A 19,331-nucleotide genomic window follows, 5' to 3' on the forward strand; every position below is an offset into this window, starting at 1 on the left:
AGACACTACGACAATAATGTTAATTGAAACAGTTTGATACCCCACCCCTTCATACTTCTGGGCTCCACAGTTTGACTGCACACCCCTGCATTGTATTCATTTCTATCTCAATTACCTCGCGAACTGCCCGGAAAACTTTTTCTTCGTGGGAGTCCATTTCTGTGAACGTTCGGATCTGGGCTAGGTTGACATTCTCACGGTAACCGAGAGCGACAATCTCATCAAAGGCAAAGATTAGATCGAAGCAGTGCTCCGATATCTCACTCTCCTCCAGCACTCTGCAATATTCTGGAATCTATTAAACAACCAAAATAAATTTTTATTAAAAATATTATATGCAACAGCTACCAGGGAGGCAAACAAAAAGAAACTGAAAAAAAAAATTGATTTAACTGATTCTAAACAGTCGGAACAACCACTGTGTGTACACATGGATTTCGATCAGAATCCAGGCTATTCAGGATTGCTTTGTAGAATTTTGAAATCCTTCAGCAAATGTATAATGATCAGTTATTTAATTTTAGCAATTCAATAACATTTATTTAACTGTGATACAGGAAATAGAAATCCACTCACTCAATTGGCTTGAGAGTAAAGACTCCACTTCATCATCATCATCATAGGCAGTCCCTCAAAGCGAGGATGACTTGCTTCCACGCTAAAAAGGGATGAGTTCACAGGCGTTTCAATGAAGGATCTGATATTCCAGGTCCCGAACTACATCGCGAAGGGTGGAAAGATGCCTGTGCGTGGATTTTTTTTAACGTGTGGTGACCGTTGCACACCAGCCATCATACGGGCTTAACAGAGCTAGGTCTTGGTCCAGTGGCAAAGGTTACCCAAGACTAACTGGAGACCAGCTCTGCTACACACACATATTGCAGTATGGGCTGGCCCGTGTTGCCCCTGGGCCCTTCACCTCGTCTGGGTCCCTGATTCACACCTCTCCTGGGCCCACTTAATGTACTGCACAACTAAACCACACTGATCCGAAGGCCCAGCTTTGACACTCAGTGCGTCCAGTTAGCTCGTGTGCTATGTGGCCGTGGCAGCCAGCGCAAAGGAAATCTTGGTTTCTGCTCATCGCAATCCAAAGAGCTCTGCCGGAAAATGCATGTGACCATCAGGTGAAGGCAAGCTCAGGCTGACTACAATGCTCACTATGGCAAGAAACCAGAGGGCTCCAAATATCCAGGAGAACTATAACCCAGCATCAAGTAATGCCTTGAGAAGAGAAAATTGGAGAGAGAGATGAGATCACACAGGATAGGAGCAGATGGGGAGGGGCGTTGTAGCTGATCTTTGCAGACCATTCCCACACCATGCTGACTCAAAAATCTAGTTTGTCTCCACGAGCCAGAAGGCCATTCCAAACGCTGTTCACTTACACGAAGACGTTCTTTCTCATTGGTATATATTTTTGTTGCAAGTTATGAAATATATCCTTAAATGTCTGCCACTGCTCATCAACCGTTCCATACTTCAATCTATTTTCCCGGTCCACATTAGCCAACTCTGCCCTCATATCTTTGTAGTCTCCTTTATTTAAGCTTAGGACAATGGTTTGAGATCCAACTTTCTCACCCTCCAACTGAATTTGAAATTCAACCATGTTATGGTCACTCATTCCTAGAGGATCCTTTACTCGAAGATCATTTATTAATCCTGTCTCATTACACAGTACCAGATCTAAGATAGCCTGCTCCCTGGTTGGTTCCGCAACGTACGTTCAAGGAAACTATCCCGGATACACTTTATGAACTCTTCCTCAAGGCTACTCTGGTTATACTCAACTGACCCAAATCACTACATGTTACCCATTTTGTTCACGGGTTGACGTGTTACCACTGTCCGCTTACACCTCCAATATCAGTTTACTAACAAAAGCACTCAAGCAAGAACAGTTATTTTTTTGGAAATTCAAGTCAAAATAATGGATGGAGATTCTGAGCTCAGCTTTTGTGACTATGGAGCAGAAGCCTCCACAACACAAATGTGAGGATTCACGAACATCCAATCCGGGAACAAAGCAATCTCTTTACAAACTCATGGCTTCTACAGGCAAAATATTATTGCAAGACCCATTCGGAAGCTTTGTGTTAAAACCTACTAAAAACAGGATTACTTCAGGTCAGAGATTACTGTTGCCTTTTTTTGCACAGAGAATTCTACGCAATTAAATCCCTGCTGCAGTTACAGAAACTGAAGAGAGAATGTTGAAACAAGTTTTCGAAATCCACAGCCTCGGAAATGTATGAATTGTAAGGAGCACCACATCTGGACTGCTTACCTCTGCTTTGCTATTCTGCCGATTTTCACATCACCTTCTTACAAGCTCAGCTAGTTAATACATTTCTGACACAACTGCAATACATGGATGAACTTCAACAATTGTACATCCCTGTCTGGAGTAAAAATAAAACGGGGAAGGTGGCTCAACCGTGGCTAACAAGGAAAATTAAGGATAGTGTTAAATCCAAGGAAGAGGCATATAAATTGCCAGAAAAAGTGGCAAACCTGAGGACTGGGAGAATTTTGTAATTCAGCAGAGGAGGACAAAAGGTTTAATTAAGAGGGGGAAAATAGAGTATGAGAGGAAGCTTGCTAGGAACATAAAAATTGACTGCAAAATCTTCTATAGATATGTGAAGAGAAAAAGATGAATGAAGACAAACGTAGGTCCCTTGCAGTCAGATTCAGGTGAATTTATAATGGGGAACAAAGAAATGGCGGGCCAGTTAAACAAATACTTTGGTTCTGTCTTCACGAAGGAATACACAAATAACCTTCTGGAAATACTAGGGGACTGAGGGTCTAGTGAGAAGGAGGAACTGAAGGATATCCTTATCAGGCGGGAAATTGTGTTAGGGAAATTGATGGGATTGAAGGCCGATAAATCCCCGGGGCCTGACAGTCTGCAGCCCAGACTTAAGGAAGTAAGGAAGTGGGCCGAGAAATAGTGGATGCATTGGTGATCATTTTCCAACTTCTATCGACTCTGGATCAGTTCCTATGGACTGGAGGGTAACACCACATAAGTAACACCACTTTTTAAGAAAGGAGGAAGAGAAAACAGGTAATTATAGACCGGTTAGCCTGACATCAGTCACAAGGAAAATGTTGGAATCAATTATTAAAGATGAAATAGCAGCGCATTTGGAAAGCAGTGACAGGATCGGTCCAAGTCAGCATGGATTTATGAAAGGGAAATCATGCTTGACAAATCTTCTAGAATTTTTTGAGGATGTAACTGGTAGAGTGGACAAGGCTTTTGACAAGGTCCCACTCAAGAAATTGGTGTGCAAAATTAAAGCACATGGTATTGGGGGTAACGTACTGACGTGGATAGAGAACTGGTTGGCAGACAGGAAGCAGAGAGTCAGGATAAACGGGTCCTTTTCAGAATGGCAGGCAGTGACTAGTGGGGTGCCGCAGGGCTCAGTGCTGGGACCCCAGCTATTTACAATATACATTAATGATTTAGATGAAGGAATGGAGTGTAATATCTCCAAGTTTGCAGATCACATTAAGCTGGGTGGCAGTGTGTGCTGTGAGGAGGACGCTAAGAGGCTGCAGGGTGACTTGGACAGGTTAGGTGAGTCGGCAAACGCATGGCAGATGCAGTATAATGTGGATAAATGTGAGGTTATCCACTTTGGGGGCAAAAACATGAAGGAAGATTATCTGAATGGCGGCAAATTAGGAAAAAGGGAGGTGCAACTAGACCTGGGTGCCATGATACATTAGTCATTGAAAGCTGGCATGCAGGTACAGCAGGCAGTGAAGGAGGAAAATGGTATGTTGCTAGGGGATTTGAGTATAGGAGCAGGGAGGTCTTACTGCAGTTGTACAGGGCCTTAGTGAGGCCTCACCTGGAATAGTGTGTTGAGTTTTGGTCTCCTAATCTGAGGAAGGATGTTCTTGCTATTGAGGGAGTGCAGCGAAGGTAGACTGATTCCCGGGATGGCAGCATTGACATGAGGAGAGACTGTATCGACTGGGCCTGTATTCATTAGAGTTCAGAAGGATCAGAGGGGATCTCATAGAAACACATAAAATTCTGACAGGACTGGACAGGTTAGATGCAGGAAGAACGTTCCTGATGTTAGGGAAGTCCAGAACCAGAGGACGTCGTCTAAGGATAAGGGGTAAGCCATTTAGGACTGAGATGAGGAGAAACTTCTTCACTCAGAGTTGTTAACCTATGGAATTCCCTACCGCAGAGTGTTGTTGATGCCAGTTCATTAGATATATCCAAGAGGGAGTTAGATATGACCTTTACGGCTAAAGGGACCAAGGGGTATGGAGACAAAGCAGGAAAGGGGTATTGAGGTGAATGATCAGCCATGATCTTATTGAATGGTGGTGCAGGCTCGAAGGGCCGAATGGTCTACTCCTGCACCTATTTTCTATGCTTCTATGTTAATACACCCTCAATTGAACACACCATGAAAGAAGAATCAAAGGTGTACCCCTCGGGTACTGTTTTACAAGCTAAATTCTCCACAATACAGCTGTGTACAAATCACAGGAGAAAAGAACTGGATTATGGACTAATTAATATACCATCTTTTCAGATTTGGGTCAAGTTCCCTAAAATGTAATTAAAATACTACCTAAAATTTTAGCACGTCCCTTTCAAATCATACATTATGCCTTAAATGTTAACGCCGAGATCTGCCATGTGCTCAAGACACCAAGGCATTTCGGTATTTATTCAAGCAGTGACCATAACCCCAGGACAAACATAGCTGACTGTTGTTAAAAACATTGAATTGCCTTTTCAATGCATGTGCATTCAAAAAAACTTCCCTTTATGTAGCGCCTTTTACATCCACATTATGTCCCAAAGTGCTTCAGCACCAATTTGTGCACAGCAAGACCACAAACATCAGTGAGATAAATGGCCAGATAATCTGATTTAGTGGTGTAGTGTTGGTTGAAGAACGCTCTTGCTTTTCTCTGAACAGCACTGTAAGATGTTTTACCTCCAACCGAGGGGGCAGGTTGGGCCTTTATTTAACATCACATCCGAAAGACAGCACCTCTGACAGTGCAGCATTCTGTCAGCACTGCACTGGAGTGTCAGAAAATATTATGTGCTCAAGTCTCTGGACTGGGACTTGAACCCACAACCTTCTGACTCAAGAGTCACCCACTGAGCCAAAGCTGGCATTCTAATTCACAAAATATACACACAGTAACAGGGAAAAGTAGTTTAGCACAACACCATTCTAATAATTAAAGAATTATGTCTCAATCCTGCACACTCTCCCCACTGCATGTTCACCACGAATTTCATCATCTAATATTACACATCTCGTTTCCATTTGTCACCTGGCACCCAATTTTTGTAACATCACCAAATATATTACACCAATCCTTAGAGCAATAGTCAGAATGTAGATCAGTTTATCGTTTGCATCAAATGAAGATATTCAAAAGAATTAAAACTATTTACAAAATAAATCCCACAGCTGAGGTAGCTCGAAGGATCTAATGTGCTATGGTGAGACATGGCCTTGTTACCACAATCCCTTGCAAGTTAACAGCCTCATCCATACATTTAAAAGGATAACAAGGTGGTAAATGAAGCCCATAATTTGCTCATTAATATTCAAAAACACACAGAAATCTAGTAAAATAGCTAATACAATATCAGAACATTCAGACTTAACAAAACATTTTGGTGGATTGTGTTATGTATGAATAAAGAGTCTGACTAGATATTGTCAGCTCAAAGTAAAGTGTGACCATAGTCTTTTATTGCAGGTCTCCAGAGTGCCTCTCCAGCCTGTGAGGCCTCCTTAAGTACAGGTGCTTCCAAGGGATTGTGGGCTCCCTTGGAACTCCAGGGGATGAGCCCTCTGGTGGCTACACAAGGTATATACAGGTTTACATATATAACAGATTGACTTTGGCAACCCATTCACCATTCTTATCAGGATCCTCTTACACATTTCCTTCTCCCCATATCCCACATTTGCCCCCTCCTGATTTATGTTCTGTTTCACAATGCTTTCCACAGGCTTGCTACAGATAAAGGCAACTTTTCCTGATGAGACAATATATGAGGTGCATCATTCGATGAATCTTATGCTTGAAGTTGGCCAAGTAGCAGGAGTTTGGATAGAAAGTGACAAAGGCAATGGAAATGCTGGTTTCTAGGTGAATCTAAGTGATAATAAATTAATTTGCACCAATCAGTGGCATTCTCCGATATGCAATTCAGAATGTCTCAGTTTCAGCATGCCCACCAGCTTGGGTGTGTTGCTTACCACTCGAGAGAAGAGGCGGAGTGTTTCTAGATCTTCCAGGATGTTGCTGTTTTTGGTTGTGATCAATACCATGTAGAGTTTCTCCAGTGGCTGGTAAACATAGCGCACACTCTCGGTCTCCACAAACGTGTGCTGTTTCCCAGTGTTCATTAGTTTGGGGAAGGCCGCCAGCAAACCTTCAATTCGGGTCCTCGTCATTTCCACAAACTGTCGTGAGACGATCGCCTTCCCAGCTTTGGTGCAAACCGCTGTAGCCAACAGCACCTAGAGTGGAGGGAGGGAGCAGACAAAGCAGTTAACCAGGGGGAAATATCAGCAGCTTTCCACCCTAATGAAGTAAGCTAGACGGAGATGTGCTGACTTGACAAATTCAGTTGAGCCAGTATTCTATTATAAAATCTCTCATCCAACTCTAGACATAGCATTACATATGCTCTCAGGGAAAGAGCGACCTTGTGACTTTAATTGGCTGTCGGAAGCAATTCTTTTAAACAATCCTAAGTTCTTGCCATTGGATGCAGTAAATCCCCCTTGGGCAAGTGTTTCACTTTGGGCCTCTGATCAAAAGTGACGGCATCAAATATAAGCAGCTCGGGCTGGTGTCTTTTAGCTGCGGACAGTCATTTTGGGTCAGGCCAGCAATAGGCTGTCAGCATTAAAGCAGGGATGCCATTTTGGAGCAAGTGCTTGTGTGCAAATTGTGAGCTCCACAACAGTTCAATCGTACGACGAGCATCAAACAAGGTCCCACTAAGCATCAGCACAACACAAAGCTGGCCTTAATTGGGTACAAATTGGCAACCTAGCTCAAACTAAGCCACTGGATCAGGTTTGTCACTGATTATAGAATAGAATCATAGAATAGTACAGCACAGGAGGTGGCCATTTGGCCCATCGCGGTCTGCACTGGCTCTTTCAAAGAGCAATCCAGTTAGTCCTACTCCCCCACATCCCTGCAATTTTTTTCTCCTGATGTCCTGCCAGGCTCACACACAAGAGGAGCATGCATTTATATAGTACCTTGCACATCCCAAAGTACTTCACAACCAATTAATTACTTTTAGAGTTAGTCATTGATGGTTGGGAAACACGCACACAGCAAGGTCCCACTATCAATTAAATGAACCGGCTGTGGAGAATTGCCCAGCCCCCTCAGTACTGCAGAAAAGTGTCAGCCTAGATAATGTGTTCAAGTCCTGGAATAACTCCCTGGCTCAGATGTGGAGGTGCTACCACTAGCCAAAGCTAACTCTCAGTAACCACGTGACCAGGAACATGAAACTACAACCCAGGAAAACTTCGGGAGAGAAGGGGAGGAAAAAAACAATTTAAAAAACACTTTGTATATCTAAACAGTTTGAAAATGTAGAATAATACAAATATGCTAAAATGCAAAAGTATTTTCCTTGGTTATTAACGGTATTTTTAGTTGTTCAATGGAAATGTAACTGACAACTTACAGGACAAAGCATACGTAACTGAAGATTTAATCCAACTCAGACAATTGTAGCTGAAATTCACAAAATTAACCATGCTAAATAATAAAAAGCTGCGGTTATATTCAAAAGAGTGCATACTACTTTGAAGGAATGCTTTTCTCTGATATCACTTTCTTCTGAAGTCAGATCCTTTGTAAGTCTGTCATATCCTGTCAGAACTGGCTATTCTCTAGGTCTGAGTTCTTGGGCTCAAGTTTCCCCAGTGACTTGTGCCATGTTTTTGGCACGCAGCACTCTTTTTGGCTTAAATTAAAAAATCCAAGGTTCACCAAACATTGTACGCCAGCGTAACTCAGTTACGACTTTTTTAGGTTAGTTTTTTTTTGGCGTCACCCGAGGTCTGCGCTAGTTTTTTTCATAATTATGCAAGTTTGGCCAACTTACATTTCTCCTAGGATGGTGTATGTGATCACTCCCAAAAGACCTTCTGGGCACTTAAGAAAAACCAGCGCACATCAAAAAAATCAGCGCAGAAAGACGCCATTGATTTTAGGCGAAGTTTTAGAGGGAGTCAAGAACACATAAATATGCACCATCAAGCTTAAATTTTGCCAACTGAAAACGCAGAAAATGGAAGTTTCAAGCAATTCTTTAAGTTTGGATTTTTAAAAAATGTTTTTATTTTATTTTTATAAAGTGCCACGCCACCACCAAACGTCTCCAAACTGGGCTCGAGGGTCGGAGCGTCGACTGGCAGAATCGGTCCCTCGGCCAGACATGTGCTCGGCTTGAAAAAAAAGCCCGGGTGGGTGTGGGGTGTGTAGAAGCCCGAATTAAAGGGATAAGAATCCTTATACTATGCCACTATGCATCAGAAGAAGCCCGGGAGGGTGGGTGGGTGAGTGGGGGGTGGAAGCCAAACTGAAAGCATGCGAAGCCTTACACTATTCATGCAAGCAGCATCAAATGAAACCTGGGGGGGGGGGGGGAAAGGGAGGAAGCTGAACTGAAGGGATAAGAACCCTTATACTATGCCACTATCCATCAAATGAAGCCCAGGGTGGGGAGGAGGGTTTCCCGATCTAAGCAAGCCTATTGCGCATGCTCAGGCCTGGGTGTGGTCTATACTAGGATGTCGACCTTGGGGAGAGAGACAACAAAGAAGCTTGTCCTGCCTGCCATTTTGAGCTTCTTGCAAAGGTACAATTAAATCATGGGGGCAATACTGACAATGCTGTACCTCATGCAAGCCTTCTGAATAATGGAACTGTGGAGGAGACAATTGATTTGACGTCATCGCATGTGGAACCTCAGAGCATATAGGATGATAGGCGAGGTCTTACCCACATCGGGTATATCGAGACAGGCATTCATACCTACACCTGAGTGATGCAGACTGTGTCAAAACGCTGCATTTCCACAAAGAAGTTGTAACTGAGATCTGTTAGTAAAAGCAGACCTGCAATCTAGAACCGTCAGGAGGACTGCTTTGTAAGTTAAAGTGAAAGTTACAGCTGCACTTTCATTCTATGCATCTGGATCATTCCAAGCCATACTGTGGCTGTGTGCTCCATTTCTCAACATGCAACACATATCTGCATTCGGCAAGTGACTACTGCACTATATTGTCCAAAGGAATGACTACATAAAATTCCCCATGACCGCCCAAGCAATGCGTGAAAAGGCTGTGGACATCTCCAGGATTGCTGGCTTCCCAAAAGGTACAGGGCTGCATTGATTGTAACCACATCGCCTTGTGAGCACCTTTGGAGGATCCTGAGATGTACAGGAACAGAAAAGGCTTCCACTCCGTTAATGTGCAACTTGTGAAACGACATGCATCATGTCAGTTGATGCAATTACTGTGGGAGCACCATGATGCGTTCATCCTATGCGAGAGCGCTATATCTGCCATGTTTCAGCAACAAGACGACGGGCAGAGCTAGCTACTATGAGACAAAGGGTACGGCCTCGCCACTTGGCTCATGATGCCCCATGCGTAACCCGGACGGAAGCTGATCGGGAATACAACATGTTACACATTGTGACGCGCAGCATAATAGAGTTGGTCAGTTCACTGTTGTGTGCTGCATGCTGCATAACTTAGCCATCATGAGGCAGCAGCAGCTGGTAGTAGAAGATCCACCTGAGGGGAGAGTGGCTGATGAGGAGGAGGAAGATACAGATGACGAGGAGGAGGAAGCCATGCAACTACCTGAACCTAGAGCATGACGGCGGACGAGGGTGGGCTCATCCGTGAACGCTTTGCTGCCTGAAGGCTCAGCTGCAACTATTACAAATGGACCATGTTTACTGTTTGGACCTGTTCTGTAATGTTGTGTTTTGTTAATGGAACAAATAATGGAAATGATTCTGCTTTACTTCAAAAAGTTGTGTGAATAATGGAAATGATTCAGTTATAATTTAAAATATATTTTATTCAAAAGTTTAACACTTGTTTGTACTTAACTTCAATAAAAATATTCTTTAATCAAACTTTAAAGTTTTCAATTAAGATAATTTACAAACTTTAAGATCACTTACAAACTTTTAAACTTGCATAACTTACAAAAAACTTTTAATTTGAGAACAATTACAACAGTAACAACAATAATAAAAACAACAGCAAAGAAAGGCTGCACCCATCTCTCCTCCACCTTATTCTAAGAGCGCTCGCTGCGCTTGGCCTTGGTAACTCCACCCCTGCCCGCAAACAGTGGCGCAGTATTTCTTGGGTTGATACCAAGCTTATTCTTTCGAGCATCTCGGGTAATACGCACTTTTTGATGGGTGCGGGTCAGCCTTCCATCATAATATGGAAGGCCCGGCTTGGGCCTCTTCAGAGGCTGGTCTAGGGATTGGAGTGGGGGTGGCAATTGATTCTGTCAATGGACGCGGGGTCTGCGCATGCTTCCTTATTGCAGCAGCTCACTCCAACATGCCCTCCCTCATGTGTCCTGACAGTGTCTCAACTACCTGCTACATTCCCTCCCTCATGTTCGCCGACTGAGTCTCAGCTACCTACGACATTCCCTCCCCTCATGTGCACCAACATTGTATCCACTGCCTGAGACATTCCCTCCCTCATGTTCCCGGACAATGTTCCCATTTCTCTTGAGAGTGTTGTTACTTCTCCCAACAGTCCCGATACCTCATCACCCAACCCACTGATGGTGTTCAGGAGTGATTGCGTAGGGATCAATGCTTTCCGCACACATTGCCAACATCTGAACCACATCGGTTAGATCCTGCACCTCAGGAGAGCACTGGCGAGCTCTTTCCCTTCCTCACCCAGGGTGTGACTCACTGCATCCCACTGGGAACCGCAGCCTCAGACAGTGGGGCCCTGGGTGTGCCTCGCTGCACGGCACTGGAATCCCGAGTCTCGGACTGTGGGAAACTTTGAATGTCCCAGCTACACTCATAGCACTCAGGAAAGGAGCTGGCACCTCAATGGGCGGCACCTGCACCTCCTCCAATGTGATTATAACAGTGGGGGCTTCATCATCACCTCCCCCTCACCCTCATGCTTTTGGTTTGGAAGGTGGAATTGGAAGATGTTCTCCTCTTCAGGCTCGTCCACGTCTGCAAAATGTAACAGAACAGACAAATGGTAAGCAGCAGAGATGGGAGCAGGGTGGGTGGCATGAGAAGGCACACACAGCGCAGGGAGCGGGCTGATTTGAAGGACCGTGATGAATGACAGCACAGTGCATCAACCGAAACGTAGCTGGGGGGTGACATCCCCATGAACCGAAGCATGGCTAGCCCGCGCAGTACTTAACATTTAGCAAAGCCAGACTGTGAAATTTGCAGAACTTGCCCTCTCCCTCAAGTGTGGGCCCAGCTTGTACAGTGGTGGTTGCTTTTCTCCAGGCAGGTGACCCTCTCTTCCAAGGGTGTCAGTGGGTGCAGATTTGCCGGGCCTCCTCCTGTTTAAGTTCTTAACCTTTTGTTGTGTGTCACCTTCCTCTGCAAAGATGAAAACATAACTTTTTAGGGAGGGTGTCTTTCTGCTGGGTGGGACATATACAGATGGTCACATTTACAATTGCAATTCCAGTGAATAAATGAAAATATTACTTACACTCACTACTTGATCCTGGTCCTGTCAGTTCTTTTTGAACTGGCCTCCAGACCTCAGGGTGGTCACCACTGCACAGTAATCTTCTGGTTCCAGCACTTTTTCATTTCTTTTGGTGAAACTTTGTGACCTCTGCTGGTGTCCAGCTCGTGCCATCTGGCCTCAATTACAGTAACTAGTGCCTCCACTTCCTCCTGTAAGAAATTCTTGGTCCTTGACCAGCGTTGCATCTTGTATTGCAGCTCCGATTTTTCTAATGAGAATTAAAGTTCTCACACACAACTGGCTCTTTAAAAATGGCCAAATGCAGACCGGGAGCTGTACTCGGCATGCGCGCCCATAGCAATCACTTCAAAAACGCACTTTTTTTCACGCATGTGCAGAAGGGGGAAGCATCGTGTTTTCAGTGCAGACAGTCGGCTCCACCCTCCAAAGCTACAGGACAGGCTGCACGGCGCCAATTTCAAAAAATAGAATGGGAAAACTTGTTACTTTTTTTTAGGAGTAGTTGGGGCCAACAAAAAAAACGGGCGTAACTCTGGCCATATGTAAAAAAATGGCATTGGGGAAAATTGAGCCTTATACTGTGGCCACTATCACAGGAAAGCCAGAGCTCCCTCGATGTCCATGTGTACACAAAGATCACTAAGCAATGATAAGAGTCTGAATCCTGGCTGATTGTCCCTATTTGCAAGCCAGGCTCAGGGTCTCCCTGTGATAGCGATCATTGTTGGCCTGTGCAAACCTTTTACAGCCTTTGCAAAGGGTGCCAGCACCAACTGAAGAGCTCTGAAGAGTGATTTTAAAATAGCTGCACATGTGCAGTTGTCTACGTAGGGCCAGCAGGTGTGACACAGCCCAATATAAACAGCAAAACTGAAAACACTTTCTCCCTCGATGGCCAAGAAGATAAACGGAAAGGACTACATTTGTTAGGTACAGAAACAGATTTGTCAATAAAAACACTTTCGCCATTCAATTCTGACTATAAACAAGCTGTTAATATACAAACTTCTATTTGCAGTTAATATTTTTTTTAGTCAGGAAAGTGACAAATACAAATTCTAGTCCCGTTCTGAAGCACGAAGAGGTGGAAAAATTCCACAAGCACCAAGATACTGACAACAAAGAGCCTTTCCGTGAGAAATCACAGTACCTCTCTCTATGTGGTGTTAAGATTATTCAGCCCAAACAGGAGTGGAGATTCCACTTTACTAGTTAGCTTCCAGCAAATCCAACCCCCAGCTACCAGCACAACAAAATGAAAACATAATCACAGATGACGTTATCGCTGCACCATGATTGGGTAAACACTATAGACAAAACAAACCTCTAAAAAAAATCTTGGATGTATTTGTGAGAGCTTCAGCCACAAAGGTGTGGTAACTGGCAATCTACTTAAAGTGAAACGACAAGAAATCATTGCACTATGAAGTTTATACAATAACCCTCCACATGTGAAAACTGAATCCCAATATGGTTACTCAAGTGGAATAGAATCAGTGTTTAAATGTTTTCTTACAAACTAATGGGGAATGACAAACCTCTGTCGTATTTGGAGTTAGTCTTAAGATTTGAACACTTTCATTGAAGGAAACTTCAACTTCTTCAGAAGAAAGGCCATATAAAAAGGTCATTTCCAATTATTGGAACAAATTTTGTGGAAATAATTTAAGTTACAGGAGAACTCACTCGAAGGAACTCACAATCCTACCCAGTTTAAGATTGTTGAAAGTACAGCTGGTTGCCATGTATCAACCTGCAGCAATTATCCCCTCAGGCCATATGTTAGCAGGCTGTTGACTCTAGTCCCAGTATTTCATTGAAATAAAATGTTTGCTGTGGTGTTATTCTGACCTCTTATGTAACACCACTTCAAACTTCAGAGCACTGCACACTACAAATGCAGACAACCTTTAGCAATCACAATGCCAAATGTTTCAATCTTGCCTGGTACAGTATTATGGAGTAAAAAGAAAAGACTTGGATTTATATAGCGCCTTTCACGACACCAGATGTCTCAACATGCTTTTACTGCCAATGAAGTACTTTTGGAGTGTAGTCACTGTTGCAATGAAACACGGCAGCCAATTGCACACAACAAACTCCCACAAACAGCAATGTGATAATGACCAGATAATCTTTTTTTTTTAAATGTGAACTGAGGGATAAATATTGGCCCCTGGACACCGGGGATAACTCCCCTGCTCTTCGAAATAGTGCCGTGGGATCTTTTACACCCACTTCAGAGAGCAGACCGGGCCTCGGTTTAACGTCTCATCCGAAAGACCTCAGACAGTGCAGCACTTCACTGGAGTGTCAGCCTAGATTTTCTGTGCTCAAGTTCCTGGAGTGGGATAAAAACTCACAACCTTCTGACTCAGGCGAGAGGGCTACCCACTGAGCCACAGCTGACACTGTATTCACCTACGCCAAGGAGGGTGGGTGAGAATGTAGTACTTGCACACAACACAATCTGTAGTGTCTCACCAATACTTCCAAATAGGAGTACAACATGGTTGCAGTACTAGAACACAAAATGCCATTCTCCAGCTCTCCAACATTCTATTTATCCCAGATATTCGATGAGTTTTCCTCTTACCATGAGTCAAGTTTTCCAGGAATTCACATCTCATTCTGACAGTGGATAGAGTTTCAGAAATTATATACTATGGCTGATTGAACTTATGTTGCAGCTTGAACAGTTTTAGCACAAAATTAACCGAGGACCTAATTTCTGAAAAATACCCACTGTAACGATCATAAATATATTTCCAACACACACATACACTCCTATAGTGGTGTTTGCCAGCTAGTAACCAGCAATAAACTTGTTCTGATCACATCAAAATTGCCAAAATTGGCATCACGGTAGTACAGCAACCTGATGTATCAATGCACAGCACTATGAAGTGGAAGGCAAGTTTGATCCCCCACTTTCTGATCTCAGCTGCACTACTGTATGGAGCTACGGACTGCCAATTCCTCCCCACAAAGGGAGAGGGAAATTGGAAGAAGAGTTATTTCCAGACTGTCTCTTGTGCAAATCTAGGCAGCCAACTTTGGAGTGATTTTATCAGATACCTGGAAGCACATCTTCCGCACAATGATATGGCTGACGTGCCAAATTAAGACTGAGATGAAGAAGAATTTCTTCACTCAGAGGGTTGCGAATCTGTGGAATTCTCTACCTAAAGAGCTGTGAATGCTGAGTCGTTGAGTATATTCAAGGCCAAGGTGGGTAAATTTTTGTACTCTAGGGCAAGCAAAGGATGTGGAGATTGAGTGGGAAAGTAGGGTTGAGGTCGAAGGTCAGCCCTGATATTGAATGGCGGGGTAGGCTCAAGGGGCCATATGGCCTACTCCTGCTCTTAATTCTTATGTTCATCTGTTCAGATGAAAACAGCATCAACAACAACTTGCATTTATATAGTGCCTTTAACATAGTAAAACTTCCCAAGGCGCATCACCTGGAATATTGTGTTCAGTTTTGGTCTCCTAATCTGAGGAAGGACGTTCTTGCTGTTGAGGGAGTGCAGCGAAGGTTCACCAGGACTGATTCCCGGGATGGCTGGGCTGCCATATGAGGGGAGACTGGGTCAACTGGGCCTTTATTCACTGGAGTTTAGAAGGATGAGAGGGGATCTCATAGAAACTTATAAAATTCTGATGGGATTGGACAGGTTAGATGCGGGAAGTATGTTCCTGATGATGGGGAAGTCCAGAACCAGGGGACATAGTCTTGGGATAAGGGGTAGGCCATTTAGGACTGAGATGAGGAGAAACTTCTTCACTCAGAGAGTTGTTAACCTGCGGAATTCCCTGCTGCAGAGAGTTATTGATGCCAGTTCACTGGATGTTAGATATTGCCATTACGGCTAAGGGGATCAAGGAGTATGGAGAGAAAGCAGGAAAGGGGTACTGAGGGAGTGATCATCCATGATCTTATTGAATGGCGGTGCAGGCTCGAAGGGCCTACTCCTGCACCTATTTTCTATGTTTCTATGTTAGAAGACAAAAATTTGACACTGAGCCACATAAGAAGAAATTACAGCACATGACCAAAAGCTTGGTCAAAGAGGTAGGTTTTAAGAAGCATCTTAAAAGAGGAAAGAGAGATAGAGGCGGAGGGATTTAGGGAGGGAGTTCCAGAGCTTAGGGCCCAGGCAGCTGAAGGCATGGCCACTGATGGTTAAGCAATTATAGTCAGGGATGCTCAAGAGGGCAGAATTAGAGGAGTGCAGACATCTCGGGGCGGGGGAGGGGAATGTGAGGCTGGAGGAGATTACAGAGATAGGGAGGGGCAAGGCCATGGAGGGTTTTGTAAACAAGGATGAAGATTTTGAAAACGAGGTGTTGCATAACTGGGGGCCAACGTAGGTTAGCGAGCACAGGGTTGATGGGTGAGCGGGACTTGGTGCGAGCATCAAACATTAAAGCATTTGATATTTCCTAGAGCATAATGGTGTCAATATAATAAATAGTGACAAGACCATGTACTGCAGACAGAATGGGCATATCAAACAACTAATCACATCCACTACCTCTGAATTTTCCCCCGGCACAAAATTAAATCCGATAGGTGGGTTTATCTTAAAGCCGACTGAACACAGAGTGGCAAGTTGCCATTGGAAACAAAATGTCAGATATCAGGCTGACTGTCTTTTGAATGTCACTAGAGTAGGATTATAAATACATAGCTACAGTAATTTATTTTCCTGTGTGCACAGATTTGAATTCATAATTACAACCACAGGTACTTTATAAAGCATCAGGTGTTACATAGAGACCACATGGTGAGAATTAATGATGCACAAGTGAGTTGCAACTATTTCATAATTTCATTAATATTCTATTTGCACCTCTGTGTAAAATGCATCAACATCAATTTTTAAAAGTTAACAATTTGAGTGAACTTTGGATAAGATGGTTGATGCCAGTAACTGAAGATCAAATAATTTCTGCAATATCAGCATCAGGCTTCCCAGGTTAGGTCCCAGGTCGGATCAGACGCGAGATAAAAAAGGAAGTGCTTTCATTCAAACTCATCACATTCCTACTGCACTGCTGTGACATTTCTACTTCTAATCGTGTTCACTAATGTCCTTTCGGGAAGGAAATCTGCTGTCCTTACCCGGTCTGGCCTATATGCGACTCTTAACCGCCCTCTGCAATTGCCTGTGTTGTAGTCCCTCAGTTACTACCCAACAGCACTGTGGGAGCACCTTCACCACACGGACTGCAGCGGTTCAAGGCGGCGGCTCACCACCACATTCTCGAGGGCAATAAATGGGCCTTGCTGGCAACGCCCACATCCCATGAATGAATTTTTTTTTACTTTAAACTGCTTTCAAACTGCTGTGCACTTGTAAGCAGCTTGTCCATTGTTCAAAATTTGCATGAAGGAGGAAAAATACACCCATTGGCTGTTTTTAAACACAACATTGTTGCCCCCTCCCCCGCTTTGATCTCAAAGTAGAGTAACTGGTCATTTTAGATTCAAATCTGAACTTCAATCCAAATTAAATATATTTTTTTTTAAACTAGTATCCCAAAGACATCTTTCTCCCAAGCTTGTTACAACGGTAGCACACGTAATGCAACCAGGGGACAGCCATAGTCGTTGCCAAACTTGCTGTTGCATGCGTTTCTGACCCTCCACTCATGGCCTTGCTGCCTGTAGGATGTTGACTCAGCAGGAATTCATGTTTGACCAAGTCGCGCAGCCAGCTCACCGGCTTTTAACATCAAGGGGCTGCATGGCCCAAAAGAGGGAATATTGCAGAAGGATCATACCAACTTCACTAATACAGTGAAAGGGCCTGAATAATTGAAGTATTAGCCTTGTAGCTTCGCCACCACCCCTCCCTCCTCCTGTCGAAATGTGCCACACACTGGTACGATAAATAGATCATGTGCGGAACTGTAGGTGTACACCTGCAATCCATAACCTCATGTTGCAATATTCCTTTAAGAAGTCTAAAGCGACTTGGGGCTCCATCTACATAGATCATTAAAATGTCATGGACAAGTATAGAAAATTATCAAAAAGGCTAATGGAATTCTGACCTTAATATCTAGGGGACTACAATATAAGGGGGTGAGAAGTAATGCCGCAGCTATACAAAGCCACAACTGGAGGATTGTGTTCAGTTCTGGGCAACATACTTTAGGAAGGATATATTGGCTTTAGTGGGGACTGCAGCATAGATTTACCAGAATACCTGGACTGTATAAAATTACAAGGAGAGATTATAGAAACTAGGGCTGTATTCCCTAAAATTTAGACAGTTAAGGGATGATTTAACCAAAGTTTGCTAGATATTAAGGGAGATAGAGAGAGAAACTATTTTTGCTGGTTGGGGAGTCCAGGACTAGGGAATGTAGCCTAAAAGTTAGAGCCAGGCTCTTCAGGAGTGAAGTTAGAAAAGACTTACATTAATATAGCGCCTTTTACGACCACCAGACGTCTCAAAGCACTTTCCATCCAATGAAGTACTTTTGAAGAGTAGTCACTGTTGTAATGTGGGAAACGTGGCAGCTAATTTTCACACAGCAAGCTCCCACACACAGCAATGTGATAATGACCAGATAATCTGTTTTTGTTATGTTGATTGAGGGATAAATATTGGCCAGGATCCGGAGATAACTCCCCTGCTCTTCTTCGAAATAGTGCCATGGGATCTTTTAGGTCCACTTGAGGGGGCAGACAGGACCTCGGTTTAACGGCACCTCTGACAGTGCAGCACTCACTCAGAGTGTCAGCCTAGATTTCTGTGCTCAAGTCCCTGGAGTGGGACTTGAGCCCACAACCTTCTGACTCGGAGGCGCGTGTGCTACCTGCTGAGCCACTGGCAGAATTACTGAAAATACTTCTACACGCAAAGGGTGGTAGAAGTTTGGAACTCTCTTCCACAAACAGCAGTTGATGATGGATCAATTGTTAATTTTAAATCTGAGACTGACATTTTGTTCATCAAAGGTATTAAGAGATGGGACAAAGGCGAGTATATGGAGTGAGGTCACAGATCAGCCTTGATCTCAATGATTGGCAGATCAGGCTCGAGGGACTAAATGTCTTCCATCTATTCCTATGTTCTTCGCCTTCTCAAACCCAGCTCTTCCTTTCCTCTCCTCTCCTTTTTTGTTACTCTTTACATCTATTTTTGAAACACCTCAAGATGTTAGTTCACAATAAAAGGTGCTATAAAAAATGCAAGCTGTTGTTGAATAAAATTAATTAAGACTCTGGCCCTCTACAAATAGTAACTCTGGCTTACAAGATTCCATCCAGTGTTCTAACCTATGTAAATTAGTGGTGATCCAAAACTCGGCTGCCCGTGTCCTAACTCGCACCAAATCCCGCTCACCCATCAGCCCGGGCTCGCTGACCTACATTAGCTTCCGGTTAAGCAACCCCTCGATATCAAAATTCTCATCCTTATTTTCAAATCTCTCCATGGCCTCACCCCTCCCGAGCTCTGTAATCTCTTCCAGCCCCACAACCCCCAGGATGTCTGCGCTCCTCTA

At 43.8% G+C, this 19,331-nt stretch overlaps 1 protein-coding gene across 4 annotated transcripts in view; it reads right to left on the reverse strand.

Annotated features, from left to right (window-relative positions):
• The window catches only part of LOC139276476 (coatomer subunit delta), a 50,161-nt gene that overhangs the window by 20,000 nt on the left and 10,830 nt on the right, over positions 1–19,331 (reverse strand). For all 4 annotated transcript variants that reach the window (XM_070894533.1, XM_070894536.1, XM_070894535.1 and 1 more), the window contains exons 2-3: positions 6,279–6,542; positions 116–295 (exon numbers count right to left, since the gene is read on the reverse strand). In XM_070894533.1, coding sequence (XP_070750634.1) covers positions 116–295; positions 6,279–6,542 — 444 coding nt within the window. The remainder of the gene's footprint in view (positions 1–115; positions 296–6,278; positions 6,543–19,331) is intronic.

Source organism: Pristiophorus japonicus, chromosome 11, assembly GCF_044704955.1.
Source record: "Pristiophorus japonicus isolate sPriJap1 chromosome 11, sPriJap1.hap1, whole genome shotgun sequence".
Lineage (NCBI taxonomy): Eukaryota > Metazoa > Chordata > Chondrichthyes > Pristiophoridae > Pristiophorus > Pristiophorus japonicus.